Source organism: Chlamydomonas reinhardtii, chromosome 2 (genome assembly GCF_000002595.2).
Source record: "Chlamydomonas reinhardtii strain CC-503 cw92 mt+ chromosome 2, whole genome shotgun sequence".
In the NCBI taxonomy this organism is placed as follows: Eukaryota; Viridiplantae; Chlorophyta; class Chlorophyceae; order Chlamydomonadales; family Chlamydomonadaceae; genus Chlamydomonas; species Chlamydomonas reinhardtii.
The window spans coordinates 6175463-6202199 of NC_057005.1; the positions used below are offsets into that span (position 1 = coordinate 6175463).

Genomic DNA, 26737 nt, shown 5'->3' on the forward strand with positions numbered 1-26737 from the left:
GTTGTAATTTCAACCACGAATCCCGGTATACACATTTTGAGCGCATCAGCTTGGATTTGCACACGCTTGTTTGCAACAGTCAGAAATGACTGTGGGGATCGACCAACTTTAGCGCTTGCGGGCCACCCCGCACAACCCCGGTTGCACTCTTGGCCTCAGGAATGGCTAGGACTTCCTGGATTGGAGCGGTTTTGGCCGTCTTGCTGGCGGAAGCTGGCTGGAGCCTGGTGTCCGCTGGGCCGGACCACTCCCCCACACCTAGCTGCTCGGACCTGTATCGGAGTCTGAGCCCGGAGGAGCGGCACGCGGCCCGTGATTCTGCTCAGGCAGTACAAGTGCGTATTGGGGCGCAGAATCGGGCGGGTGGCCTTTGTGGGTAGGTTGGGGTTGGGATACGAAGGGCGACACACGGTGGCCGTGGCTATCCTTCCGCGGGGCCGACACAGTCGCATCTGTGGCTGTTGCAAGCCAGCGGTGCGAGTCGAAACTAGGACATTATATGTGCTTCTTGGTTTTTGCTTGGGGCCATGGAAGTAGACACTTTCTGCCGAGTGCCAACGCCAACACTGCTGTGTGACACCTGCAGCCCCGCACGCCGCCTGCCTACCCGCTCCGCCCCTGCCCACCTCCAGGCATTAGAGTCCTACATCGGCCAGGCCAGGCTGGGTCGGCCGCTGCCGGCCAACAGCAACGCCACCGCGCCGCCCACGGCCCCGGCGCTGGAGGGCTGGCTGGCCGGGAACTACTCCCGCCTGCAGCAGCTGCTGGATGGCTCGGGCGCGTCACAGCGGCTGGGAGGAAGGTGAGCTTCACAGGGCTTTCAGAGAGTGGTAGCAGATGCTGAAGACTGGTACACACGTCGGTCCAGCAAGGTTCTGCCTGGAGGCTTATCGACCTACCCCACTGTGCCAATTTGTTGTCTCGTGCGCTGTCGCGCCGTCCTTGCACACAGCGGCACGGCTATGACTGCGGCCAAGGCCTGCCTGTCCGCGCGGCTGCACCCGGACGGCTTCGCGGGCCGCCCCGTGATGTCCATCCTACTCAACTACTTCAAGCGGCCACAGATTGTGAATAGGATATCGGCGGCGATGCGCAAAGCCTGCGACGCGGTCAACGTGACGTGCGAGATGGTGGTCAATGTGGATAACCCAGAAGAGGCCGGGCTGTGGGCGGACCAGGCTGGCTTCGTGGTGCCTGTGTTCTCGGCAAACCTACATGAGTCACGTGGATACAACCGGGCCGCCAAGCTGGCGCGAGGGCGCTACCTGATCATCTGGCAGGTGCGGTGCGTGTGCACGTGGTGGTGGTGGTGTTGGGTTCGCACGGGAAGAGCGAGTTCGCAGGACTGAGTGCACGGGAATGCGCACGGGCATGGAGCGAGGAATCTGGGAAATGGCAGGCGTGGCAGGCGCGTGTGCCTGGGCTACCTCGACCTGAGCGGTGTTGTGCATGTGGCACGGCCTTGGCGCCCGCAGAGGTGCGGCTGGTTTCAAATGCCATCCCCCCTCTCTTCATCCCAACAGGATGACCAGCTGCCCAACGAGCAGGGCACCTGGCTGCTGGACATGATCAAGGTGTTTGACGCCTACCCGCAGCTGGGCATCCTGGGCATGAACACCTACCGCCTGTGCAAGCACACGGAGATGACGAACCGATACGGCTGGACGTTTTGGGACCCCGACCCAAAGACCGGCGTCAAGTGGTCCTTCGCACAGGTGCGGCAGCTTAACCTACCCTCAGCACCTTGCGAGCGCAACCTCACTACGCATGCGGGGTACGCCTACGGGTCATGTGTAGTCGTTCTCCACCCCGCCCTGCTCCCCTATCGCATCATTCCGCCGCAGCACGTGGACTTCGCGCCCATGGCCATCCGCGCCTCCATCTACCACGAGCTGGGCGGCTTGGATGAGGGGATATCCCGGCCGGGCGACTGCGGCATCTGGGGCGACTGGGAGCTCACCAACCGCGCCTGGATGGACGGATGGCAGGTGCGCACAGGAGGTCGCGGGCGCCGACGTAGGGTACAGGGTCTTAGGAATGAGGGGCACATAAGACTTGAACCTGGCCCGTTAGGCTGGCTTCGGTGGTGAGGCCAGCTTCCACATGCCTGCTACACGCCATCAACCGCTCGTCCGGTTTCTACGGGCTCCGTGACCTGTCCGCATACCATGAAAGCTCACATGCCCTGTGACCCGTGCGGCAGGTTGGCTTCATGTTCTCAGACGGCCGCGGCGGTGACGGTCTCCCCGGCGGCACGCACTTAGGCTCGAGCGCGGAGAAGTGCTGGGGGCGGCAGCAGCACGTGGCGATGCACGTCTTCCACCGCAGGTGGGTCGGGGCAGCTGCAAGCCTGCAAGAGGGCCGCAGTGCTTTTGCACGCATGCCTTGCGCGCGCCCCGTATGACACACACCACACAACCCGTGACCCGCACCTGGCAGGTACGGCGTGGAGTGGGTCCACGACCCGATGTGCGGGCGCGTGTGGCTGCTCAACATGCTGCACCACAAGCTGGGCTACGGCACCTGCCCCTACGGCACCAAGGAGACCCGCTTCGGCAACTGCACGGTGCCGATGGCCGCAGACATGGAGCGAGCGCGGCAGGAGATGGCGCAGCTGGAGGCGGCGGCGCGCGTGCGCGGCTCCGGCACGTACTCGGCCCACGTGCCGCTGGAGCAGGTGGCGGGGCTGCAGCTGGGCGCGGCGCGGAAGGCGATTGCGGTGGCGGGGGACAAGGGCGCCGGCCGTGCCGGGAACGCTGGCGGGGCCGGGGGGGCGGGGTCAGGTGTGGGTGTCGCGGGTGCGGGTGGCGCGGGTGGCGCGGCTGGGGTGGGTGGCGGGGTGGCGGGTGGCGGAGGTATAGGCGGGGCGCAAAGCGCTGGAGGTGCAGGGCCGGGGCCGGGGGCGGGGGCGGGGGCGGGGGCGGGGGCGTCTGGGGGAGTCCTGCCCGGCGATGTCAGCATGGACATCGCCCCGCGCATTGTGCGTGACGCTCAGCAGCAAGCGGGTGCAGTGGCTGGGCACAGGATGCGGCTGCGGACACGGCGGAGAGAGAGGCAGAGCTGAGGTGCTGGCAACAGAGGGTGTGTCCGTGTGACAGGGTGGGGGAATGGGAATGTGATACGGTGTTGATGAGTGCGCTTACCTGTCATGTATGCGACACTGCGACGGCTTTGACATGATAAACTGGAGTTTACGGATCGTAAGGATTGTGGCATCAAGTAGTGATAATCTGAAACTGTTCACACGGGGCCGAAATCGATGGCGCATGCCAGGTGGGGTTGACACGGGCCTGTATGGGGACTGGGGAGCCATTTCCGGGCTTCAATTGGTGGCTTGAGGCTTCGAGGCATCGTCCGTGGTTGAATACTGCGTAAATAATACCAGCTCAGACCACCATGCACCTGCCCGCAAACTAAGCTCGAAGCTGTTGCTCCACAGTCGTTCCAGGCGCGAACTGTGGCGCGAACTTGTTTCATCGCTTCAGCGCGAAATTCTTGGCGGCAAGGACATTAAAATGATTTTCACATAGCCAGAGTTTGCAGTATGAACCTTGTTTCGGCCCTCCTAGTGCTGATAGTCGCTCAACTGCGCACGGCCCAAGTCTATGCGGGACCCGACCACACGCCAATCGCGTTGTGCAGCGACTTATATCATGCTATAAAGCCAGAGCACCGGCACCTGGCGCGAGACTCTGTACAGGCGCTGCAGGTAGGGGCTGCCACGGGACGGGTGTTGCTCGGCAACGGGCAGTCCAGGGCAGTCTGCCTCCAGTGCCCTCACGCGATCCAGCCATCAGTGGCCGGGTTAACTCCGGGCGTGCAATGCTTGAAGGATACTGTGCTCGGTGTCACAGAGGCGTGAAGCCGCAGGTGCATGTCACTTGCGGCATGCTAAGGGCAGGGTAGCACGACTGGCATTGCCAACAGTGCTGTGTGACAGCTGCAGCCCCGCACGCCGCCTGCCTACCCGCTCCGCCCCTCTCCCCCTCCAGGCATTAGAGTCCTACATCGGCCAGGCCAAGCTGGGTCGGCCGCTGCCGGCCAACAGCAATGCCACCGCGCCGCCCACGGCCCCGGCGCTGGAGGGCTGGCTGGCCGGGAACTACTCCCGCCTGCAGCAGCTGCTGGATGGCTCGGGCGCGTCACAGCGGCTGGGAGGCAGGTGAGCTTCACGGGGCCCCCTGGCTTATGGCAGAGCCCATGCTCCTTCGCTGCCAAAGCCATGCTGGTAACGCCTGACCTGGACATTGTGCCAATGGTGCCGGTTCCTTCCGCATGTGCAGCTCGGCCGCTGTGACTGCGGCCAAGACCTGCCTGTCCGCGAGGCTGCACCCGGACGGCTTCGCGGGCCGCCCCGTGGTGTCCATTTTGCTCAACTACTTCAAGCGACCCGGCGTCATTCCGCGCATTGCGGAGGCCATGCGCCAGTCGTGCGACTCGGTGCAGATAGCGTGTGAGATCTCTGTAAATGTGGACAACCCGCATGAAGCCGAACTGTGGGCGAGCCAGGTGCGCGCCTTCGTGCCCGGCTTTGTGATGCCGGCCTTCTCCGCCAACCTGCACGAGGCGCGTGGATACAACCGGGCCGCCAAGCTGGCGCGAGGGCGCTACCTGATCATCTGGCAGGTGCGGTGCGTGTGCGTGTGTGTGTGTGTGCGATTCTCGGCTTCGTTTGTTGGTTTTTAACAAACACACACCCACACACACACACACACACACACAAGCATACACACAACCACCAAGATACCTTCGTAGGCACACGCACAACTAACGTACCCAAGCATTTCCTCTCTCACAGGACGACCAGTTCCCCCCGGCGCACGGCAAATGGCTGCTCGACATGATCCGGGTGTTTGACGCCTACCCGCAGCTAGGGATCCTGGGCATGAACACCTACCGCCTGTGCAAGAACCGTGAGATGACCAACCGCTGGGGCAGCACCGTGTGGCGGGTGGACCCGCGCACAGGCGTGTCCTGGACCTTTGCGCAGGTGTGTTCACGTGCGTATTCATGTGCGTGCGTGCCGCCACAGGCTGCTGCGGCAAGCGGAGGATGCAGAATGATGGGAAGGGGGTGCAGAAAGGCTGGCGGGGGAGGCTCGGGAATCGACGATCGTCAGTGGAAAGGGTAGCGCTGGTGGCAGGGCGGGGCCGGGACTCCACATCCCGTGCTTTCCCGCATGGTCGTGTGCTCAGTACTCAGGTACTAGTACGGTACTCCCAACTATCCAACTGCCGCACACGTGCCTGCCGTACGGGGCCCTCAGTCTGGGCCCATCATACCACTGTGTGCACGTGTGTCGCAGCATGTGGACTTTGCGCCCCTGGCTGTGCGTGCCTCCATCTACCACGAGGTGGGCGGGCTGGATGAGAACACGGCGCGGCCGGGCGACTGCGGCATCTGGGGCGACTGGGAGCTCACGTCGCGCGCCTGGATGGACGGATGGCAGGTGCGCACAGAGGGTCGCGGGCGTGTGTCTGCATGTGTGTGTGTGTGTGGGGGGGGGGAGGGTTTGTGTGTGTTAAAGAGCGCAAGGAAGAATATTACGCGTAGGACAGGGTATGCGATGCGATGCGATGCGTGTGTGCTATGTAGGCGTGAGGGATGCTGGCCATGGTTTGTGGTGGTGATGTGGGTGATGCCAAGCGGCGCGTACACCGTGTCCGCGTTGCAATACACTTGGGTCGCGCCCCTGGCAGTGGGCTCCTATTGGGTTGTCTGGATGCACGATTTCGTGGTTACTTCCACACAAGTTATTGGTCCTCCCCGTGTGCCCTTTACCCTCGTCACACCGGTCGCCGGCTCACAAGCACCTTCACGCCCATCCATTCGGTCGTACTCACCTCCTCCTCCGTACCACCGTACTACGCCGCCACCACGCCCACGCCCCAGTCTAACCACCCGCTCACACCCATGACAGCCCCGCGCATCCCACCTCCCCGCACCCCACCTACCCCCGACCCAGGTGGGCTTCATGTATGTGGACGGCCGCGGCGGCGATGGCGAGCCCGGCGGCACGCACCTGGGCTCGAGCGCGGAGAAGTGCTGGGGGCGGCAGCAGTGGGTTGCCATGAACCTGTTCGCGCGCAGGTGGGTCGGGGGCAGGTGGGGGTCGGGGGCAGGGGCGGGCCGCGCCGCGTGGTGTCGGTAATGCCTGTGGGATTTGTGGCCCCCTGTACGCTGGCATGCAGTGCCGTGTGCCGTGTGTCGTGTGCCATGGACCGGTGGCAAGTCACCAGCACGCGCCGATGAGCACTGAAAGCTTCCTTGTGCACAGGGGGGAGGCCGACACACACGGGCTTCTGCGCAGGGCGCGCGCCTTTGTGTGTGCCGCAACGCGGGCAGGCACCCATCCGCCCGTCCCCGACTTGCGCGGCCATGCCCCGCGATCTCCAAACCTGACTTGCACCGCCACAGTCACCTCCCCCTCTGTCACCCCCCCCCCACACACACGCACAGGTTCGACCACGTGAACGACCCCCTGTGCGACCGGGTGTGGCTGCTCAACATGCTGCACCACACCCTGCCCGCCGGCCTGCCCTGCCCCTACAACATCTCGGCGGCTGACGGCAGCTACGACACCCGCTTCGGCAACTGCAGCGCTCTGCTGCCCATGGCGCGCGAGCAGGCGCGGCAGGAGCTGGCGGCGCTGGAGGCAGCGGCGGTGGTGCGCGTCGGCGGCGCCTACTCGGCGGCAGCGCCGCTGCCGCCGTTGCAACGGCGGTCCAGGGCGCGGGTGCAGCGGAGAACGGCGCTGAGGCGGCGCGTGCTGGGGCTGGGGCTGGGTGTTGAGGCGGGGGCGGAGGTAGGGGAAGAGGTGGGGACGGAGGAGCTGAGAGGCGGGGCGGTGGGGATAGAGAGTGAGTGGGGAAGTGGTGAGGGTGAGGTGCAGGGGATAGGGGAGGCGTCTGCAAACGGGCCCGATCGAGTCGGTGTCGAGTGGTGACCATGTGCACACAAAACTCTTTATACTTTTCAGAACGCTGAAGTAATCGACGTTCTTACTCGGCGCAGCAGCTTGCCGAGGCATTTGGTCGAACTCTGCGGTTTCATTTTGCACTTGACCAGGTCGATAGGGTTCCTTTCGGCACTGTGTGCATAATGGGGGAAGCGGGATCTCTGGGTTCAAGTAGCCCGGGCACCGCTGCAGGGCCAGCGACCGTGCTAACGCCCAACGCCACTAGCGGTGCTCCGGGCGACTCGGAGGGCGGGCTTCTTGCGCTGCCCTTGGAAATTATCGTAACGATACTGGATGCGCTTCCGAGGCGCTGTCTATCGACGGTTCGATGCGTCTGCAAGCGGTTTGAAGAGATTTGCGCTGAGCGTCTGGTGAAGATGTGCATCCGCGTCGAGGCCCAGCCTCGCGTGCGCCAGACGCACGGCATCTTCACAATACCCGACACGGGACGGTGCGCAGCAGGTCAGACGCTCGCGGACTCCAGCGACCAGGCTGGCCCATCCTCCTCGTCGGCACCCGGGATGGCCTCCGCGGCAGCACCCGCGGCCCCGGCCGCCCAGCCCCAGCCCCAGCCTCCGCGTTACAGCTGGATGCCCTACGTCCGGGAGCTGACCCTGGTACTCAGTCCCGACCCGCCGGCGCCCGAGCCGCCGCAGCACCAGCCCGCTGCCGCCCCGGCCCACGCCGCGGCCGACCACGGCCCCCACGGCCCCCATCCGCAGCCAGGTCCTGAACCGGCTCACATGCAGCAGGAAGAGGGGGTGGGCGGCGCGGCGGGGAACGGCGGCGCGGCCGGTTTGCCGGGTGCGGGCGTGGCGGTGGCCGCGGCGCCCGCCCTGCTGTTGGAACTGGACCTGGGCGCGCCCGCCCCACATCAGCACCACCACCACCACCCCAACTGGCAGCAGGTACAGGCGCAGGCGGTGGCGCAGGCGCAGGCTGCAGGGCTGGGCGGCGGCGGCCAGCAGCAGCAGCACCAGCAGGAGCACCAGTATCAGCACCAGCAGCATCAGGGCGCAGCAGCCGCAGCCGGCGGCCCGGAGCCGATGGCGGTCGACGACGGCGACGGCGCACCCGCACCGCCGCAGCCACCCCAGCCCCAGCACCAGCACCAGCAGCACTATGACCTGCCGCAGCTGCCGCTGCCGCCGCAGCATCCCCTGCAACCTCACAACCACCAACTGCCTCACCACGAGGTGGTGGCGGCGTGGGCGCAGCACCTGGCGGACGACCTGCAGGCGCTGCTGGCGGCGGCGGCGGCGGGCGAGGGGGCGGCGGGCGAGGGGGCGGCAGATGGGGGCGGAGGCGATGCTGCAGGCGGCGGTGGCGGCGTGGCGGGCCGTGTGGAGGGGCTGGTGGGCCAGGTGGAGGCAGTGCTGGCACACGGCGCGGCGGGGCCGCCGCACGCGGCGGATGAGGGGGGGCTGGGGGTAGAGGCGGAGGCGGAGGCGGGGCAAGGCCATGCGGGGGCAGCGGATGTTGAGATGGCGGGCGGGGTGGAGGTGGAGCCGGCGGAGGCAGCAGCGCCGACGGCGGCGGCGGCAGGGCCGTTCCGGGCGCATGCGGAGGCGGTGGTGGCGGCGGTGCTTGCGGCAGCGGGCTTGCCGCCGCACTTGCACCAGCACCTAGGGTCCAACCAGCCGCCGCAGCAGCAGCAGCCGCAGCAGCTGCAGCAACCGCAGCAGCAGCAACCGCAACCGCAACCGCACGCCCTGGCGCCGGCGGGTGCGCGCGTCTCCCCGGCGCCCCAGGCCCCGGAGTCGCAGCCCTCACACCAGCCCCACCACCCCGACGCCAGCGGTGCCGGCCCGCTGCAGCCGCCGCCGCAGGAGCCATTGCCGCCGCCGCAGGAGCTATTGCCGCCGCCGCTGTCTGAGGAGGCGGCGGAGGAGTTGCTGTCGCAGCAGCTGGGTGCACTGGCGGCCGGCCTGCTGCCGTCGCTGCCGCACCTGCACACGCTGTCGCTGGAGGCTGTCCCGCGGCGCTGCATGGCGGCGGCGGGCGCCGCCGCCGCCGCCGCCGAGGGCATCAGCGAGCTGCGCATCGAGCGAGTCACGTCGCCGCCACCGGTGCCACCAGAGCAGCCGGCGCCGCCGGCGGAAGACGGCATGAACGGCGTCGCTGCGGCCGCTGGCGGCGCAGGCGGTGCCGACGGCGCAGGCGGTTTGGGCGGCCTGGGCGCCCTGGCGGGCCTGGGCAATGGCGCGGGGGCGCTGGGCGGGCTGGCACTGCTGCAGGAGCTGCAGGCGCTGTTCGCGGGCCTGCCGGCGGTGATGCCGGCGGTCCTGCCGGCGGTGGTACCGGCGGGGCTGCACGGGGCCGGAGGCGGAGGTGGAGGTGGAGGCGGCGGAGGAGGAGGCGGGGCCGGAGGTGGAGGCGGGGTTGGGGCCGGAGGAGATGGGGATGGGGCCGGAGGAGGAGGAGGAGGAGGAGGAGGAGGAGGAGGAGGAGGAGGAGGAGGAGGAGGAGGAGGAGGAGGAGGAGAAGGCGGGGGCGAGGCGATTGAGGGCGTGGAGGCTGCAGGTGGTGAGCATGTCGAGCTGGAGATGTTGGAGGATGACCCCTTCCAACAACTACCCCAACAGCCACAACAGGCGGCGCCGCCGCAACAGCCGGAGCAGGCCGCGGTAGGGCCGCACGCCCCTGGAGACGTGCACATGGCGGACGCTGCAGCAGGGCCGGAGGCGCCGGGCGCACAGCAGCCGAACCAGGAGCAGCAGCAGCCGCAGCCGCAACAGCAGGAGCCGCTACAGCAGGAGCCGCAGGAGCAGGACTTGGCGGAGGAAGACGCCGACGCGGCGGCGGCGGCGGCCGGCGGCGCGGAGGACGACGCGGCGGTGGCGGCGGCGGCGGAGGCGGCGGCGGCGGCGCAGGTGCTGGAGGCGGTGGCGGCGCATGTGGCCATGCACATGCAGGGTGTGGTGGCGGAGTACCAGGACCACGTGGCGGCGCTGGGGCACCTGCACGGTGGCGGCGGCGCTGCGGGCGGCGCTGTGGGCGGCGGTGTGGCCGGCGGTGCGGGTGGGGCTGGGGCTGGGGCTGGGGCTGGTGGTGCCGGGGCTGGGGCTGGGCCTGCGCTGCATGACCACGTGGTGGCAGCCATGGCCGCCGCCGGCCTGCAGCAGCAGCAGCAGCAGCAGCAGATGGACGCACACCATGAAGCACACCACGAGGCACACATGGCGGCGGCTGCGGCGGCGGCCGGCGGCAACGTCAACGGTGATGGAGCTGGTGGCGGCGCAGCGGGCGGTGGCGGGGTCGACGTGGCTGCAGCAGCACCACCGCCACCAGCAGCAGCAGCAGCAGGCGCTGGCGGCGGCGGCGGTCATGGTGGCGGCGGTGGTGGAGATGTGGATCTGTTGGCCAGCGGTGGCAGCTTCACGGAGGATGGCGACAGCGGCGGCGGCGAAGACGAGGACGAGGCGGAGGCGGCGGCGGCGGCCGAGGCGGCGGCGCGGGAGGCGGCGGCGGTGGCGGGCGACGCCGCCTTCTGGGCGCGTGTGGCGGGCCTGCGCGGGCTGCGGTCGCTGGTGCTGCGGGGCGGCGAGATGCGGGCGGCGGACATGGCGGGGCTGGTGGCGCTGAGCGGGCTGGAGCGGCTGGCGGTGAGTGGGGGTGGGGGTGAGTGGGGGTTGTGGCCGTGTGCGTGTGTATGTGAGTGTGTGTGAGAGAGAAAGAGTGGAGGGATGTGGGTCGGCGTCAGGCGGCCTTGGGTGCTGTGAGTACCGGACTGCCTGCTGCTTCCGGTTGAGGCCCTGCCCCGCACCGCCCTCCGCGGTCCGGTATTGATACTTCCTGCCGTGCTGCATGGCTGCACGCACACACGCACACGCCCGCATGCCCCCAGGTGAACCACGTGATCAACACGCACCCGGGGCTGGCGTGTCTGTCTCGCCTCACCGCCCTCACCAGCCTGGTCATTGAGGACCTGCAGTACGTGGTGCGTGGGGGGGGGGGGCGAGAGAAGGAGGGAGGTGTGTGTGCGTGTGTGTGTGTTCGTGTATGCATGTATGTGTGTAATCACGTTACCCGGAGGCCCTCCCATCCCACCCAGCTGCCCTCCACTTCCCTCTCCGCGCTTTTACGCCCCACCTGACCCCCCCCCCCCCCGCCACCTCCGCCACCTCCTGCCACCTCCAGGGCGGCGCCATCCACGACGAGTTCTGCGGCCTGTCGGCACTGACTCGGCTGCGGTCGCTGTCGTTCCTGGTGGTGGGGCCGCTGCCGGCCGAGGTGATGGCCTGGGGCAGCCTCAGCCAGCTCACACAGCTCGAGGTGAGCGGGTGGGGGGCTGGGTGGGGGTGAGGGTGGCTGGGTGGGTGGATGTGGGTGGGTGGGTGGTGGGTGGGTGGGTGAGGGTGAGGGAGGGAGGAGTTGTGGGTATGGGCGTGGGTGGGTGGATTAGGAAGGGAGGGAGGGAGGGAGAGGTTTTGGGTGGTGGGTGGGTGGGTGAGGGCAGGGAGGGTGCGGCTCGGCCCTGGCTTACCTCCCCATCCCCCCGTGCACACTCCGGCCATGCCTCCTCGTGCACACACACTCCCCCCCTCCCTGTCTCCCCTCCTCCATCCCTCCCCTCCTCCCCTCCTCCCTCCCCTCCCCCAGATCACCAACCACTACGACGACAACCTGCTGCCCTGCTTCGGCGCCATGCTGCCGCGCCTGCCGCACCTGGCGGCGCTGCACCTCTCCAACTTCGACCTCACAAACGCACTGCTGCTGGCGGTGAGGGGGGCGCGGGTTACATTCATGAATACGGCAGCTAAGGAAAGGGTAGGGGCGGTTGTAAATACCAGCCCAACCTAAAGCAAACCAAGCCAAGGGCCAAGAGGGGGGGTTGTGCCCAAGCCCAGCGGAAATGTCCGTCACCATCAAAGGGGGGGAGGCGGAGAGAGCGGGGGCGGGGTGGGCCGAATGTGGGGCTGGTGGTGTATCCATGCGGTGGTCCAGCGAAGGCGCGGGCCACGCACGTCGGCCGCTGTGGGTCCTGGCACCCGGGCTGCCGCCGTACGGGGCCGGGGCTCCCCATGCCGGGCCAGCGGTACTCCCGGGCAGGGCGTCACACCGCCCCGTGGGCCCACAGCAATGCTCTGAAAGCCCCCTCCCCTTTCTCCCCCACCCACCCTCCCTCCCCGTCCACTCCCTCCCCGTCCGCTCCCTCCCCGTCCGCTCCCTCCCCGTCCGCTCCCTCCCCCTCTGACCTCCCCCTCCCCCTCCCTCCCCCGCAGCTGCGGCCCTGCACCGCGCTGACCCGCCTGCAGATGGGCCGCTTCAACGTCACCGCCTCGCCGCCGCCGCCGGCCATGACCTCCCTGCGCCTGCTGCACCTGGGCTTCGTGGATGACCTGCAGGTGGGGGCGGGGGGCGGGGGGTGGGGGGGGACTGGGCGGCATTTGTTGCGGGTTGATGTTAGAAAAACCACAAGCGAAGGGCGTGCGCGTAGTTTTGTGCTGCCTCCGCACCTCCGCCCCCTCACCGCGCCTCCGCACCCCTCCTACCTCCTCCCCTCCCCCGTTTCAACGTCGCCCTCTCCAGTCTAGTCATGCCTGGCACTCCCCGCCTCCCCCCTACGCCTGCTGTCTTCTTCGCTACATTTCTCTGTACCAATCCTTGCAACCCCCCACCACCACTTCCTCACATATCATGGGTTAACTCCCCTCCCTCCCCCCTCCTCCCCACCTCCCCTCCTCCCCACCTCCCCCCCTCCACCCTCCCCCCCAGCACACGGAGGTGGCGCTGGTGTCGGTGTTCCCGCGCCTGGACGAGCTGGCGCTGCAGACCCGCTACGTGCTCAGCCACGAGTCAGCCGCGCGCATCCCCAGGGAGCTGCTGCTGCCGCCACCGCACCACCACGTGCAGCAGCAGCAGCAGCAGCAGCAGCAGCAGCAGGGGCAGCAGCCGGAGCTACAGCCGCAGCCGATGGGCCCGCACCTCCCGCAGCAGCAGCAGCAGCAGGGAGGTGTGGGTGTGGGTGGTGGTGGAGGTGGTGGGGCGGCGGAGGGCCGGCCCTCGCCGCGGGCCCACGGCCGGGCGCTGCCGCTCACGTGAGTGGGCCCCGCGTGCTGCAGCGAGAGAGAGTGTGTGCGTGGGGGGAAAGGTGTGGGTGTGGGTGCGTGGGTGGGTGGGTGTGGGTGTGGGTGTGACTGGGGTCCTAGGTCCTCGCGCTGCGCCATCTGCATTTGTTTTGCGCTTGTCACGCCGAGAACGCGGCCCCCACCTCCCCACGCCTCGCCACGCCCCCCACCCCGTCTCCACCTCCTCCCCCCCCCCAGGCGGCTGCACCTGTACGACGCGCTGATGAGCCCGCTGCTGCCGGGCGCGCTGCCGGGTCTGACGGCGCTGCGGCTGGACTGGAACCAGACCGACACGGCGGAGCTTGTGGGGCTGCTGGGCGGCTGGGGCGCGGGGCTGACGCAGCTGGCCTGGGCCAACTGCGACGCCATGCAGGTGTGGAGAGGGGGCGGCGGGGGGGGGGGCGAGGAGGAGAGCGTGGCCTATGGGGGAGGGGGGTAAAAGGGGAGGAGGAGAGGAGGGGGAGGAAGGGGAGGGGAGGGGGTTGCCGCCGATGCAGGACGGAGTGGATTTCCGTTTGCAGGGGGTGGTTGTGGCCGCGGCTGGCGGGGAGTTGGGGGGAGCGCGGCAGTCGCGCGTCTGGAGTACAAGCAGGCACGCGTGCTGGCGCGTGTGTAACCACTGATGCCACCGCCCCATCTGCCCTCCACCCCACACACACACACACACCTTCACTTCTTAGTTAATCATGAATGTAACCTACACACACACACACACACACACACACACACACACACACACACACACACACACACACACACACACACACACACACACACACACACACACACACACACACACACACACACACACACACACACACACACACACACACACACACACACACACACATACACACAGGACTGGGGCCTGGCCATGCTGGTGGGCGCCCTGCCCAGGCTGACTGAGGTGAGGGCTGAGGGGAGGAGGGAGGGAGGGAGGGAAGGAGGGACAGGGGAACAGGCCGTCCATGCAGTGCCGGAGGAGGGCTTCAGCCGGAGGTGGGGTGGGCCGGGGCCGGGGGTGGGGGGCAGGAACCATGTGCCCGTGTCACTTGGCAGGCGGGCACACACAGCGCACTTCAGGCGACACAGCACGTGTCTTTACACGTCCTCATTCGCCTTACGCGCTGCACCACATCGCCCGTGAACTCCCCCGCCCCCCCCCACACACACACACACACCTCCTGCCCCCTCTCCCTGCCGCAGCTGGAGCTGACCCGCTGTGTGAGCATCACGGACGGCGGACTGGCCGCCCTCACCGCCCTCACCGCCCTCACCTCGCTCACAGTCGCCGCCGCGGAGCAGGTGGGCTCAGCGGCGTGCATGTCGTGTGTGCGTGTGTGTGGGGGGGGGCGGGGCGAGCTACGTGTGCATGTGTGGAGAGAGCACAAAAGGGAGGGAAGCACGCAGGGCCGTGGGGGCCCAAGTGGGGAGCAAGGCGGTGAGGCTCAAAAGCGAGGAGGCAAAGGTGCCAAGGCTCTGCTGCACGACCTGCACAACACACACACACGCACATGCGCACATACATGCATATACCCCACCCCCCAGCCCGCCCCACCCCACCCTACCCCATCCCGCTCCGCCCGAATCCTCCCCTTCCGCGCCCCGCCCCGCCCCGCCCCCGCGCAGCTGACGCACGCCGGCTTCCTGCCTGTGGCTGCTGGTCTGCGGCCGCTGCGGCGCCTGGTGCTGCGCGGCATGCCGGCCCTCACGCCGCGGCAGGCGCAGCAGCTGGAGGAGGCGGCGCCGCGGCGGGGGGCGCTGCAGGTGGAGCTGCTGCCGCCGGGAGGGCCGGGAGGAGCAGGAGGCGGGCACCACTGAGATAATGGGGCGGGGGTTGCTGGGGAGTGCATCATGTGTGAATTGTGTACAGTACAGTACATTTGCGCTGGGCTCTTGGGTCGGTTCGCGAGGAAGTGGGGCGATGCGGCGTGGAAACGTGGTGTGTGTCCTTTCACTGGTTTATGTCCGCGCACCGTCCCGTTTTTGTGTCCGCTTTACTAGGCATGGCATGGAAGCTGGGCATGGCATTTGATGTTGTGGAAACATGCAGGCTCACGGTTCAAATGGCTTTTCGGCGGCATCAGTTGGCGCGGAAATTGTACGGCTAACCGAGGCAACGACACTTCGGACGACTTCATGGTTTTGTATGTTGAATTCGGCATTCCCATGTGGCATTGTAACATAAAGTTGATTTGCAAATACGACGCCCGCTTCACAAAGCGCTGGACAGGCCCCGACGCGACCTGTGACTTGGGGTTTATAGTGCTAAGCACGCAAAGCTCGTTAAGCTTACGATTTTGTTATCGCTACGAGCCTTCTGACAGGAGTGTCTGTGGAAGTGCCAGCTGTTTGTCAATTCCAGGTAAGGATGCTCCTGGACTAGCGCTTGCGAGCAAGGCGTGCCCGCCGCCTCTGCAGGCTCATAATCTTACCACTGTGAGCAAATTTCACACGTTCTGGGCGATGTGCCGCAGGTGTGGACGCTGGCCCAGCAGCGATGCCGGCAAGCATCCCTCGTTGCGAAATCCTTCTCCCCTCGCGCCCGACCGGCCTCGTTGTGCGCCACCGCGTGGATGGAGCCTCCTGCGCGGCCGCGTCCGGTGAGGTCACAAGCGCCTCGAGCGCCAGCCGCCTGCCTCGAGGGCCCAGGACGCTACTAGATCCCCATAAAGCCCCTTCACGCACCCAAAGACGCTGCACCCGCCTGCCTCGCACTCTCCTCGCAGGCTCGGCTGCCGTCGCATTTGAGACGCTGGTGTTCTTCCCCGACCGCGTGTGTGCGCTGGAGGGCGGCGGCGGCCTCAGCCCCTGGCGCCTGGGGCCGCAGCTGAGACTCACGGACGGCGCCACACGCGCCTCACACCTGTGAGTGTGAGTGGCACCCAGCCAGCAGTGCTGCTTGCCCGACCTGTCACAAGTAGCGCCCCTACGTGCATCAGTTGCTGCTGTCCTTACAACCGAGAAACGTGTGTCCCGGCTTACGGTACTCTCGTGCATGCCCGCGTGCCTTCACGCACACGCGCTGTTGCCTACCTACGTACCCGCCCTCTTGCCCCCCGCCCACCCCGGCTCCACGCGCCCGCCCTCCCGCCCGCCCGCCCGCCTCCTCGTGCAGCGTGTGCGACTCCACGCCCTGCGCCACCTACTGCGCCGCCACCGGCTGTGTCTACTTCGTGGAGGTGTGGGGGGAGGAAAACGCATTGTGGCCGCGAGTTGCCAGCACCACGCACTGCACACACACACACACACACACACACACACACACACACACACACACACACACGCACACACACACACACGCACACGCACACACACACGCACACTTACACACACACACACTTACACACACAGGGTTACGCCATTCTGAGGCTGGACGGCGCCAATGTGGTGACGCCGGTGGCGGGCTGCAGCACCGAGTGCGACCAGGTGCCGGCGGGAAGGGGGGTGGGGGCGGGGCGGGGTGGGGGCTTTCAGCAGTCCCAGCAGGCAGCAACATGGGCGCCAGCAGCAGGCGGCAGCAGCCTCGCCCGCACGCACCGGTTGCACAGCTCTGGCTGCATGTGCCGCCCGCCTGCATGCTGCTCACACACGTGCCACGTGCCGCCCGCACACACACACACACACACACACACACACACACACACACATACACACACACACACACATACACACACACACACACACACACACACACACACACACACACACACATACACACACACACACACATACACACACACACACACATACACACACACACACACACACACACACACTCGTGCCGCCTGCCCGCCGCAGGTGGACGCGGTGGGCCGTGACGCCCGCTTCGGCTGCATACGTGCCATGACTGCCGACGGCCGTGGAAACCTGTGTGAGCCGTGCATCCGCTGCGGTAGCTAAGCCGGGGTTTCCTTCTATGTGCGGGGGTTCCAGGGCATGCCGTGACATGGAGGTGTTTCAGCTCCCTGTACCACGACATTGAGGAAATCTCGCACATTCAAGCTGGGCCCATCACTAAAGCCGTCACTGCCCCAGAGAAGGGTGCCAGTCTCCACACCGAGCGCTACTATGAGGTAGCTTGGAAGGACACAACCATTGTTAAAGGAGCGGCTGAGGCCTACACCCGCATGAAGTATACTGGGACTGCTGCCGCACACATGGGATACGGGCAAGCGTGCCACAAATATTTCCTGCGCATGAAATGGGACCCCACCAGCGAACCCGTAGACAAATGCCCCACCCTCCAAGGGTGGACCCCTGCCATCTCCGAACACCTGCGGAAACTTGCAGAACCCCCTACACCCACGCCACAACCCAAGCCCAAAGACGCCCGTCTTACACCTGCCCAACAGCAAGGACGATGGACGCAAGCCGACGTGGCCGCGTCCCACGTCCGACGCACCACCAAACAGAACACGCGCATTGACACCAACCCGTGCAATCCCTACCTCGACGTCCACCCCACCGGAAGGTATACAATCCAAATCCCAGACACATACACTGATGAACGCACCCTCGCCCACGTCTACAACCCTACCGGACGCCACATAGCATCCGTTACGCTAGGTACCTTGCTGACTCTTAAAGCTCGGTATGAACACGCCCTATCTACCCACCATGACGCAACCAGCCCGCACCGATCTCAAGGGGGCTTCCCGGAAGACTTGGCTAAACTGCTACTCCGCACACGGGTAGACAGCAAAGGCAAGACATGCAAGTCGGCCCCCACACGTGAGCGCTCTCTCCCCGAGTCCCTGAAGCTGGCGCTGTACAACTGCCTTGCCTCGACACACTCAGACCCTGACCGCCCAGTGGGGCTGGTGGAACGGTTTGCCTCTCCACTCAACTGCTCGGGCCGGGCCACTAAATATTACAGCCAACACGCAGCTGACTCCCTCTTCGGGGCCTCACATGATGCGTACACGGCCCCGTTTGATGGCCTTTCCCTCGCCCACCCTGACCCTGACCCAGACGCCTGCACAAAGGCACTGGCGTGGGCAACAGCATCGATCGAACACCTAGAACACCAGGCCACCCCCGCCATCACCTTCATGATTATCCCACAAGGCAAAGGCGCCGCCAGCCGGTGCCTTGCGAGTCCACATGTCACCATCCTGGCCCTGATTCCACCTGGCGTATCCGCCTCTAGCATGTTAGATGGCCTTGGGGCGGCCGACGAGGCTGCCAGCAGCAAGCAGGGCCTGCAGCTACTCCTCATTGCGAACACCACAGGGGTACAAGCACTCAACTCCAACAACAACCTGACACGTCTCCAAACCTCCCTGGCCGAACTTGGAGCGGTGCCGCCACCGACCTCGCAACCCCCAGGGCGCCGACAACCACTGGAGTGGCCCGCGCGCGTAACCCTCCCCCGTGACCGCACAGCCCCACCGGGCCGACCATACAGCCACCGTGCAAAAGCCCGTGCAAAGCAGCTAACTAGACCCCAAGCACCAGCAGCACAGGGCCTGGACACATGCCCTACGCCCATGCCCACGCTCTCTGCCCTCTACACCACACGAGCTGCCTTCCCCGCTCGGAGCAGCTACCTGTACGATGCCGCCACCATTGTTTGGACCGACGGATCTTGCATCAAAGTTGCGGCCGGTGAAGATGGCAACGAAATGAACAAACTCGGTGCTTGCGCGTGGTCCCAACAGACCGAACACATCTACGTCAAACCAGGCGGCCTCAACAGCACCAACACAATCCAGAGAGCCGAACTATCAGCCATTCTCGTTGCGTTAGAATACATCCGCCCCCGACTCTGTCTGATGGGCATGACCCAAGTAACCATAGCCAGTGATTCCCTAGTGTCTCTCTACTTGATCCGCCGAGCCCTTACTGCACCACAACGACTCCTACTATCCAAGCATAAAAACCTGCTGGAAAACATTCTCCACGAGCTACAAATGTATGCCGACGCCGGGGTCCCAGTCCAGCTGCTGAAAGTCCGCTCTCACACAGGGCTCCACGGCAACGAGGAAGCTGACAAAGGTGCAGCCAAAGTCGCCGCCAACGACATGGAGGCCATGGGGCAGGCCATACGCTTAGCACCAGACGAACCGTGGTCCAACATCTGGTGGCCCAAACGCAACTCTGACAATTTCTACCTAAGCGACCTAAACCGTGGAGTCCTGAACTCATTGCCCCCCGAAGCACAACAAGGCTTTACCAATAATACACCAGTGCTGGAGCAATGGGCGGAAGCATCTGCCAGCATGTGCCCCACCCTCAGCAACCGCACCCTCGCCAGCTCCACCAGGCACCCCTGGCTGGTCAAGCAAATACTCTACGCCCGCTACGGCTACCTCTTCAACGCACAGCTTAAACGGCGCTACCGCCTGGGAGGGAACGGCAACTGCCCCCTCTGCCACACCCCTGACTCCGGAGGGCACATCCTCGGAGGCTGCACACACCCTAAAATGAAAGGCGCGTACATCAATCGGCACAACTGGGCAGTCCAGCGTATCGCCAAATGCATCTCCAAAGGGACCTACGGGAACGGGTTCATGGTCATGGATGCGGGCCCCCTAGCCGACCTGCCACACTATGCGTCTGCACAACGCCCCCCCGCCTGGCTGGCTGCGGAGAGGACATCATCACCCCTTATTACAAGGCTCAGACCTGACATTCTGTTCATCCCAAACCTGCCCGCCCATGAAACACATAGAGAAGGGTACCGCCCGCCCCTGAACAAAGCACGGCTGCCCATCTATATCCTTGAAATCGGTTACAGCTCTGACGTCCGCCATTTGGACAAGCGGGAAGAAAAATCTCAACAACACCAAGAACTCAAGCGACTGCTGGAAGCGGCCGGATGGACGGTCCACTACTCCACCAATGAATGCCTTGCGCTCGGAGTGACTGGGGCCATCCCTTGCAACCTCACTAAGCTGCTCACCTCTAAACTTGGGGTGACCCACACAGCCGCACGAGTATGCGGAGAGAGGCTCCACACACACGCTGTGAACAGTGCGGGCGGCATTATCAAAATGCGCCGAGTAACCGAGCAGGAACTCAAACCGAGAGGCGGGTGAGCCACGGCTCCCCCACACCTCCTCGGAGTGCGTGGTGAGGTGGCAGCGCGAGGGGGATGGGCCTCCTCGCCCTAGCCACCTTACCCCGATAATCCACGCCAGGCCCCATGGGCCGGCGTTTGAATTATTATTATTATTGGAGGTGTTTCAGCACGGGTGCCAGATAGAACAGAGGCTGCTCCTCCGCGCTGGGTTTGTGCGACGCCACGCCACACGCCGCCCTGACCCACACCCACCTGTCACCGTCCCCCTACACCCGCAGACGTGGCGGAAAGCCACTGCATCCGCCGTGTGGTGGTACGGCAGCCGCCCGCCCTGACCACAGAGCCCGCAGGACACGACGCGGACGAGCCGCCCGCGCGTGCTGCCTCGGCCGCAGGCGCTGCTGTTGTGGGTGCGGCGGCGGCGGCCGCATCTAATGGCCGCCACACTCACGGCGCCGCTGCGGCACGTGCAGCCGGCAGCAGGCCGGCTGCGGCGGCGGCGGCAGTGGCAGCGGCACGCACCCCCGTGTACGGCACCGTCACCACCCTGCCCGGCACCGCACCGCCCCGGGACCGCTGGTTTGCACTCGCCTACGACCCCGCCGCCCCCGCCGCCCCGCCCATGCCTGGCGGCGCCGCCGCTGCACCTGCACGCTGGTACGGCGACGGCAGCGGTTACAGTTACGGTTACGGTTACGGTTACGGTTACGGCTGCCTGCTGGCGGCAACTGACACAGCAGTGTACCGGGTGGCTGTCGGTGATGATGACGCCAGCAACGACCTAGCGGCGGCGGCGGCGGCAGCGGCGGCGGCAGGTGACGGTGATGGCGGCGGCGGCGGCGGCGGCGGACACGGAGGAGCAGTGGGTGGTGGAGCGGGCAGTGCCGCCGCCGCGGCTCTGGCAGGCATGCGGGCGGTGGCGGCCGCCGCCGCCGCCGCCGCGGCAGGGCGGCCCCAGCCCCAGCCGCCGCAGGCGTTACCGGGTCGTGGCGAGCGCGGCGACCTTCGCGTGGAGGTTGCCAATCGCGCAAACGCCCCCGCTGGCGCTGCAAACGCAAATGCAAATAACGCCGCTGGCGGCGGCGGCGGCGCTGGCGCTGGCGGTGGTGCTGCCGGCGGCAGCGGCGGCGGTGGCGGCGGCGAGCAGTCGGCGTTGCAGTTGCTTGCGGGTGACCCAAACTACCGCGGCCGCCAGGACGGCGTCGGACCCGTGGCCCGATTCTACGCAATCAGTGCGCTGCTGGCGGCGCCGCCGGCGGCTGGCAGTAGCGGCCGCGGCGCCGCCGCCGGCACTTCAATCTTCAACAATCCGCTGTTTCCGTACTGCAGCCACTGTGGCGGCAGCGGTGGCGCTGGTGGCGGCGGCGGCGGCTGGGCTAGCGGCGGCTGCGGCTTCCTTGTTGGGGGTGGCGGCGGCGCCGCAGACATCCTATCACTGATACGCAGTGGCGGCGGCGCCGCCTCCGTCGCCGCCGCCGCCTTCGGCGCTGACGGCGCCGCCGCTGGTGCAGCCGGTGGTGGTGGCGGCGGCGGGGGTGTGCTTGTGGTGGACTCGGCCGCGCTACGTGAGGTGGACGAGCGAGGCGGTGTGGTCACGCTGCTGAGCGAGCTGGGGGATGCGGTGCCGGATGAGGCCAGCTGCATGGCGGTGCTGCCGCAAGTAAGTAGCATTGTGGAGGCCATCCAATGCACAGAAGAGTTGCGACATGCGATTGCGTTGTGACTTCATGGGCAGGTCTGCGTGTCGAAAGCTAGCATTACGACTGGCTCACTACTACCACCTTACCACCTCATTATTGCCCTGCCGCCGCCAGCTGCTGACCCCGACCGGTGGAACCGGGTGCCCTGCTGCCGCCACCGCCGCCGTGCGCTGCCGCTGCAGGGCTGTGTGGCTGTGTGCGGCTCGCAGTATCTGCCCATCAAACTGGTCATCCTGGGAGGAGGCTTCGCGCCCGCCGGCGGCCTGCCACTCATGCCTGCTACTGCCGCCCATGCGGCTGCTACAGCCGCGTCGGCTGCTACAGCCGACGCTGTGCTTGGACCCTTCGGCATCGGCCGCGGGCCGTGGGATGCTGCTACTGCCAGGCGACTGCGAGCTACTGCCGCCTCCGGCGGCGGCGCTGCTGCTGCCGGAGGTGGCGGCGGCGGTGGCCTGGTGGGCTCCACGCGCTGGGCGCAGTTGCTGGGGGCCCCTGAGGGCGCGGGGAGCGCGTGGAGCGAGGCGGCAGGCGGCGGCGAGGATGTGGACTATGATGTCAAGCACGCAGCTGGTAGTGGCAGCGGAGGAGGTGGCGGTGGCAGTGTCGGTTCCGGTGGCGGAGGTGGTGGCGGTGGCGGAGCTGCTAGTGGCAGCGCTTCCGGAGGCGGTGGCGGCGCCGCTTCGTCAGTCGGCCGCGTTGCTAATCAGTCTTGGGACGAGGAGATGGTCCTGATTGACGAGGAGGAGCAGCCGGTGGAGGAGGAGGAATGGGAGTCGGACTCCGGGTCCGAGGAGCCGACTGGTGGCGAGGCTATGGCCGCCGCAGTAGTCACCGCCGGCCCGGCACCGCCGCCCTCAGCTGCGGCTCTGATCTCAGCGACAGTGGTGGCGGTGCGCGTTGGCGGCGTGGAGGGCGCGGAGGGAGGTGCCGCGGTGGCGCCGGGGCGAGTGTTTGTGGCACACCGGGCGGTGCTGTGCGCCCACAGTGACTACTTCCGCCAGGTGTGTGTGTGTGTGTGTGTGTGTGTGTGTGTGTGTGTGTGTGTGTGTGGAGCATATCGATCACGCGGTCCTGTGTGCGTGCGTGTGTGTGTGTGGCAGTGGGAAGTCAAGGTGTGTGTGTGTGTGTGTGTGTGTGTGTTCATCTGACCAGCATTTATTGGTGTGCCAAGCCCATCCCCAGGACCCACACCTAGCTACCTCCCGCTCACCCTGTGGCCTGTGCCACAATCCCGCATCTACTGCTGCTGCCCCACACACAGCTGCTGACGGGGGGCTTCGCGGAGACCGCACAGCCGCCAGCCACACCCCACGGCGACTCCAGGACGGCGCGCCTCCGTGGCTGCGCCGGCGACGACATCGGCGCCTTCACCAAACGCGCACCGGCCCCTGCAGCCGCCGCCGCTACTGGCCACGCGCCGCCGCTGCTGCCGCCGCTGCTGCGGCTGCCGGAGGCTGACGCGGACGCCTTTGCGGCGCTGCTGGGGTTCATGTACAGCGGGCGACTGGAGGTGGCGCCGCACCTGCTGCGGTCCGCGGGTGAGGCGGGCAGGCGGGAGGGGCGGCCGGGGGCGGGGGCGAGTCATGATGCATGACGGCGCGCTGGGCTGGGCTGGGCTGGGCTGGGCTGGGCTGGGCTGGGCTGGGCTGGGCTGGGCTGCGCATGCGGTGTGCCTCGCGTTACTTGCTCAAGTAAGCTTGAAATGTGTACTTTACTCCCCCTATTGCTACTCGGGTGCCCCTGCCGTTCCCTTACTTGGCATCCTGCAGCGGAGCTGGCGGGCCGGCTGCTACTGCCGGCCGCCTGCAGCCTGGAGCTGCAGCGGCGGCTGCTACTGCTGGCCACGCCCGCTACAGCCGCCGCCGACCTGCTGTGGTCGGAGCGGCACTCGCTGGGGGCGCTCACGGAGGGACTCAAGCTGTACATCGTACGGCACCGGCGCCAGGTGGCGGCGGCGGCGGCGGTTACGGACGGCGCGGCGGCGGCGCTGGCGGCGCTGGCGGCTGGTGCGCCGGAGCTGACGGCTGAGGTGATGCTCGCGCTGATGCGGGCCACGTCACACTAGCCGTATCAATTATTTGCGATGGCTTGGTGGAGGAGCGAGAAGAGGCGGCTGATGATGTGATGAGGGTCTGAAGGAGCGAGGGAGGTTTATCTCCAGGGGCCGTCCATCCGGCAGTCAGGGGTTCGGCAGTACGAGTATGAGTATGAGGGTCTGAATAAGGAGCGAGGGAGGCTTATCTCCAGGGGCCGTCCATCCAGTCGTTCAACTCATCTTCCTGATGATCACGAGACTCATGCTCAACCCTGTTACAGATGCCGGTATCGCATTATTCGTCTTTTCCTGTACATAAGCACGCACGTACGCACATACCTAATGCCGCGAGGAAGGTAGCTGCCAACAGGGGGCCGCGCCTGGTGGCTGCAGGCCGTGACGGGGTTAACGATCCATGTAAATCTACTGTACCTGGCGAGCCCGACTTATACCAGACATGGTCCACACGTTGAAGCACCAAAGCGGTAATCATACACTTATTATACACGAGTCGAACGGCATGAGTCAGGTGGGGTGGCACCCGTCACCCTCCGTCACACAAGCCGAGCACCAAGACACTCTCATCAGAACCAACAATAGCACCTTGCAAAACACCCGCATGCAAAGGCCTTCAAGCCCCATCATGGAATGCAACCTCAGAAGGGTGTCCCGGATTTCAAAAAGCCCGGCAACGGGATACAACCAAAAGCATACATATGATACAACCGTCAGCATAATAACGCAGGCGCAGCCTACGGCGCCCTTCAGCAAACCCGGCAGCCTTTGTCACCATTCACCTGATGCGCAAAAAGCCCGCATATTCACACTAAAATTGTCGGGGCTAGCGCCAGCGCAAATCAATGCCCTAACCAATCTATCTAGAATACGTACTACTACAGCCAGGGGCCAGCTAGCTACACCCGCCGCCGCTGCCGCCACGCCCACCCATATCCGTGGCAAGGCACGAGCGCCGCCCCGCCTGTCCCCGTGTCCGACTTGCGCTCGCCCCCGCCCGCTTCCCGGCCACCCCAACAACCTTCACCATGAACTCTCCATCAACCCTCACCAACCTCCCGCACAACGGCCGGCCCGAAGGTCCACCGCCCGCTCACTCCTCGGCAGCAGCCCCTACCTGCTTCCCCTGCTCCTGCTGCCGCCCCTGTCCCAGCTCCTGCCCCTACTCCTGCTCCTGCTGCTGCCCCTGCCCCTACTCCTGCTCCTGCCCCTGCCCCTACTCCTCCTCCTCCCCGGCTGCTGCTGCCTCCTCCTCGTCCTCCTCCTGCAGCCAGCCCTGCCCCACCGCCATCATGCGCAGCAGGCTGCCGTACAGCGACCCCAGCGACACCGCGTCCACCTCGTCAATGACCGGCCGGTAGAACTCCGTGTACCTGCGGGGGGCGGGGGCATACGGGTGTGTTGGTGGTGGGCGTCGGTGGCGGGGTTCAGTGCGGCCGCGCACGCCGCCCCCACTTACTGACCCAACGCAGCTGGGCCCCTGAACGCCCGCCGCGCCGCCAGCTGCCCCCTCCCCCTTCCCCTCCATTCGTTTAGGTGCGGGCATACACCGCCACCACACACACACACACACACACGCACACACGCACACACACACACCCCTACCTGAAGAGCTCCTTGCCCTCCAGGTCCGCCACCAGGCAATCCAGGTCCATTGTGTTGCTGTCGGGGTCGTGCCGCGTGTGGCAGGCCCACGCAATGTCCGGGAACGCTGAACGCTGGCACGCGCCGCCGCCGCCCAGCAGCGCTGCCAGGCACGCCCGCTCCGCCGCCACCTCCAGGGCCGTGCCGCGGTGCGAGATGGCGTCCAGCAGGCTGGGGGCGCGGGCGGGGTTGTGGGTTGGGGGTTGGGGCTTAACGTTGAACCAATCCCGTAAGGAAACAGTCGCGCGGTTGTGGGTTGTGGGTTGTGGGTTGCAGAGTTGTGGCTTGTGGGTTGGGGGGTCCAGGCATGGCTAGTTAGGAGAGGGCGACATTGACACGGGGTGGTGAAAGCGGTCTGGAGTTGGGGCAGGATACAATGGCAGCGGGCTCGTTGGGTTAGAGGGCTGGAGGACTGGACAGGCACACAGAATACACACGAAGACACACAGGCACGTATACACGCACCATCCGGAACCTTCCTCCCACCCTCGCAGCACTCACCCGACCACCCACTCATCGTCTGCCCTGCACACCACCCCCACGGCGCCCTGACACGCCGCCGGCAGCATCTCCTCCGTGCTCAGCACACTCGTGCGGAAGCCCTCGCGACTGATACTGCTGCTGGTGCTACTGCTGGTGCTGCTGCCTGCCTCGCCCGAGGTGCCAGTAAAGCTGCTACTGCTCGTGCTGGTGCTGGTGCTGGTGCTGACCGTAGCGGTAGTGTCACCCTCGTCCGAGTTCATCACACCCAGCCGCTTGAGGCCTGTGCAGGGAGGGCACACGAAGGGACTTGTTAGGAGCGGCGCCAGGAACACACATACACACCTGCCTATTCACGACTCCCTAACCCCGCCTCACTCTGCTCCACAATCCTCACACTCCTCCCCCTCACCCGCCGCCGCCAGCACTGTGGCGCCGATGTCGCGGCTGCGGATGCGCCCCAGCCGCGAGTCCACATTGCCGCGCAGCTGCACAACCTGCGTGTGAGTGGTGGAGCAAGGGGGAGGGAGGCGGGCCGCGGCGGCAGCCGGGGGTGTGGGTGCGCGGTTGTGTGCAAATGCTGCATGTGGGTAAGGCCAGCAGGCACGGCGTTGTTGCTCGGTCCACTGTGAGACCGGTGAGTCCCCTGCGCGAACAAGAGACCACCGGTACCCCGCGGGCCCCTGCCTGCCCCACCCAGCTCCCCACCTGCAGGTGGGGGAAGGAGTGCTTGATCTGCGCCGCGCGGCGGCTGCTGCTGGTGCCCACACGGCTGCCCGGCACCAGCTCGCCTGCAGGCAGGCAGGC

At 66.4% G+C, this 26737-nt stretch overlaps 6 protein-coding genes across 6 annotated transcripts in view; 5 read left to right on the forward strand and 1 right to left on the reverse strand.

Moving 5' to 3' along the window:
- The first annotated feature begins 22 nt into the window (after positions 1 to 22).
- Positions 23 to 3394, forward strand: CHLRE_02g113750v5 (uncharacterized protein). Its single transcript, XM_001699844.2, has 7 exons — positions 23 to 335; positions 633 to 802; positions 953 to 1280; positions 1524 to 1715; positions 1845 to 1988; positions 2204 to 2328; positions 2440 to 3394. The coding sequence occupies exons 1-7, from the start codon at positions 162 to 164 to the stop codon at positions 3062 to 3064; spliced, it is 1758 nt and encodes a 585-aa protein (XP_001699896.2). The 5' UTR covers positions 23 to 161; the 3' UTR covers positions 3065 to 3394.
- A 58-nt stretch (positions 3395 to 3452) lies between these two features.
- CHLRE_02g113751v5 (uncharacterized protein) lies at positions 3453 to 7094 on the forward strand. Its single transcript, XM_043059927.1, has 7 exons — positions 3453 to 3709; positions 3993 to 4162; positions 4284 to 4626; positions 4799 to 4990; positions 5306 to 5449; positions 5966 to 6090; positions 6460 to 7094. Exons 1-7 carry the CDS (start codon positions 3545 to 3547, stop codon positions 6944 to 6946), a joined length of 1626 nt encoding a protein of 541 aa, XP_042927561.1. The 5' UTR covers positions 3453 to 3544; the 3' UTR covers positions 6947 to 7094.
- Positions 7095 to 7162: 68 nt separating this feature from the next.
- On the forward strand, positions 7163 to 15224 carry CHLRE_02g113752v5 (uncharacterized protein). The gene is made up of 10 exons (XM_043059928.1): positions 7163 to 10563; positions 10806 to 10898; positions 11099 to 11233; positions 11561 to 11680; positions 12184 to 12306; positions 12677 to 12999; positions 13228 to 13402; positions 13889 to 13936; positions 14236 to 14334; positions 14659 to 15224. The coding sequence occupies exons 1-10, from the start codon at positions 7336 to 7338 to the stop codon at positions 14848 to 14850; spliced, it is 4536 nt and encodes a 1511-aa protein (XP_042927562.1). The 5' UTR covers positions 7163 to 7335; the 3' UTR covers positions 14851 to 15224.
- A 48-nt stretch (positions 15225 to 15272) lies between these two features.
- Positions 15273 to 17224, forward strand: CHLRE_02g113800v5 (uncharacterized protein). Its single transcript, XM_043059929.1, has 6 exons — positions 15273 to 15394; positions 15507 to 15632; positions 15759 to 15897; positions 16148 to 16211; positions 16384 to 16458; positions 16831 to 17224. Exons 2-6 carry the CDS (start codon positions 15530 to 15532, stop codon positions 16930 to 16932), a joined length of 483 nt encoding a protein of 160 aa, XP_042927563.1. The 5' UTR covers positions 15273 to 15394; positions 15507 to 15529; the 3' UTR covers positions 16933 to 17224.
- A 2728-nt stretch (positions 17225 to 19952) lies between these two features.
- On the forward strand, positions 19953 to 24044 carry CHLRE_02g113809v5 (uncharacterized protein). Its single transcript, XM_043059930.1, has 5 exons — positions 19953 to 20064; positions 20335 to 21716; positions 21939 to 22757; positions 23018 to 23294; positions 23526 to 24044. The coding sequence occupies exons 1-5, from the start codon at positions 20028 to 20030 to the stop codon at positions 23819 to 23821; spliced, it is 2811 nt and encodes a 936-aa protein (XP_042927564.1). The 5' UTR covers positions 19953 to 20027; the 3' UTR covers positions 23822 to 24044.
- A 10-nt stretch (positions 24045 to 24054) lies between these two features.
- CHLRE_02g113850v5 (uncharacterized protein) overlaps positions 24055 to 26737 on the reverse strand; it is a 4858-nt gene continuing 2175 nt past the window's right edge. Inside the window, exons 5-9 of the mRNA XM_043059931.1 lie at positions 26639 to 26721; positions 26343 to 26427; positions 25952 to 26213; positions 25412 to 25621; positions 24055 to 25179 (exon numbers count right to left, since the gene is read on the reverse strand). Coding sequence (XP_042927565.1) covers positions 25023 to 25179; positions 25412 to 25621; positions 25952 to 26213; positions 26343 to 26427; positions 26639 to 26721 — 797 coding nt within the window. The 3' untranslated portion in view covers positions 24055 to 25022. The remainder of the gene's footprint in view (positions 25180 to 25411; positions 25622 to 25951; positions 26214 to 26342; positions 26428 to 26638; positions 26722 to 26737) is intronic.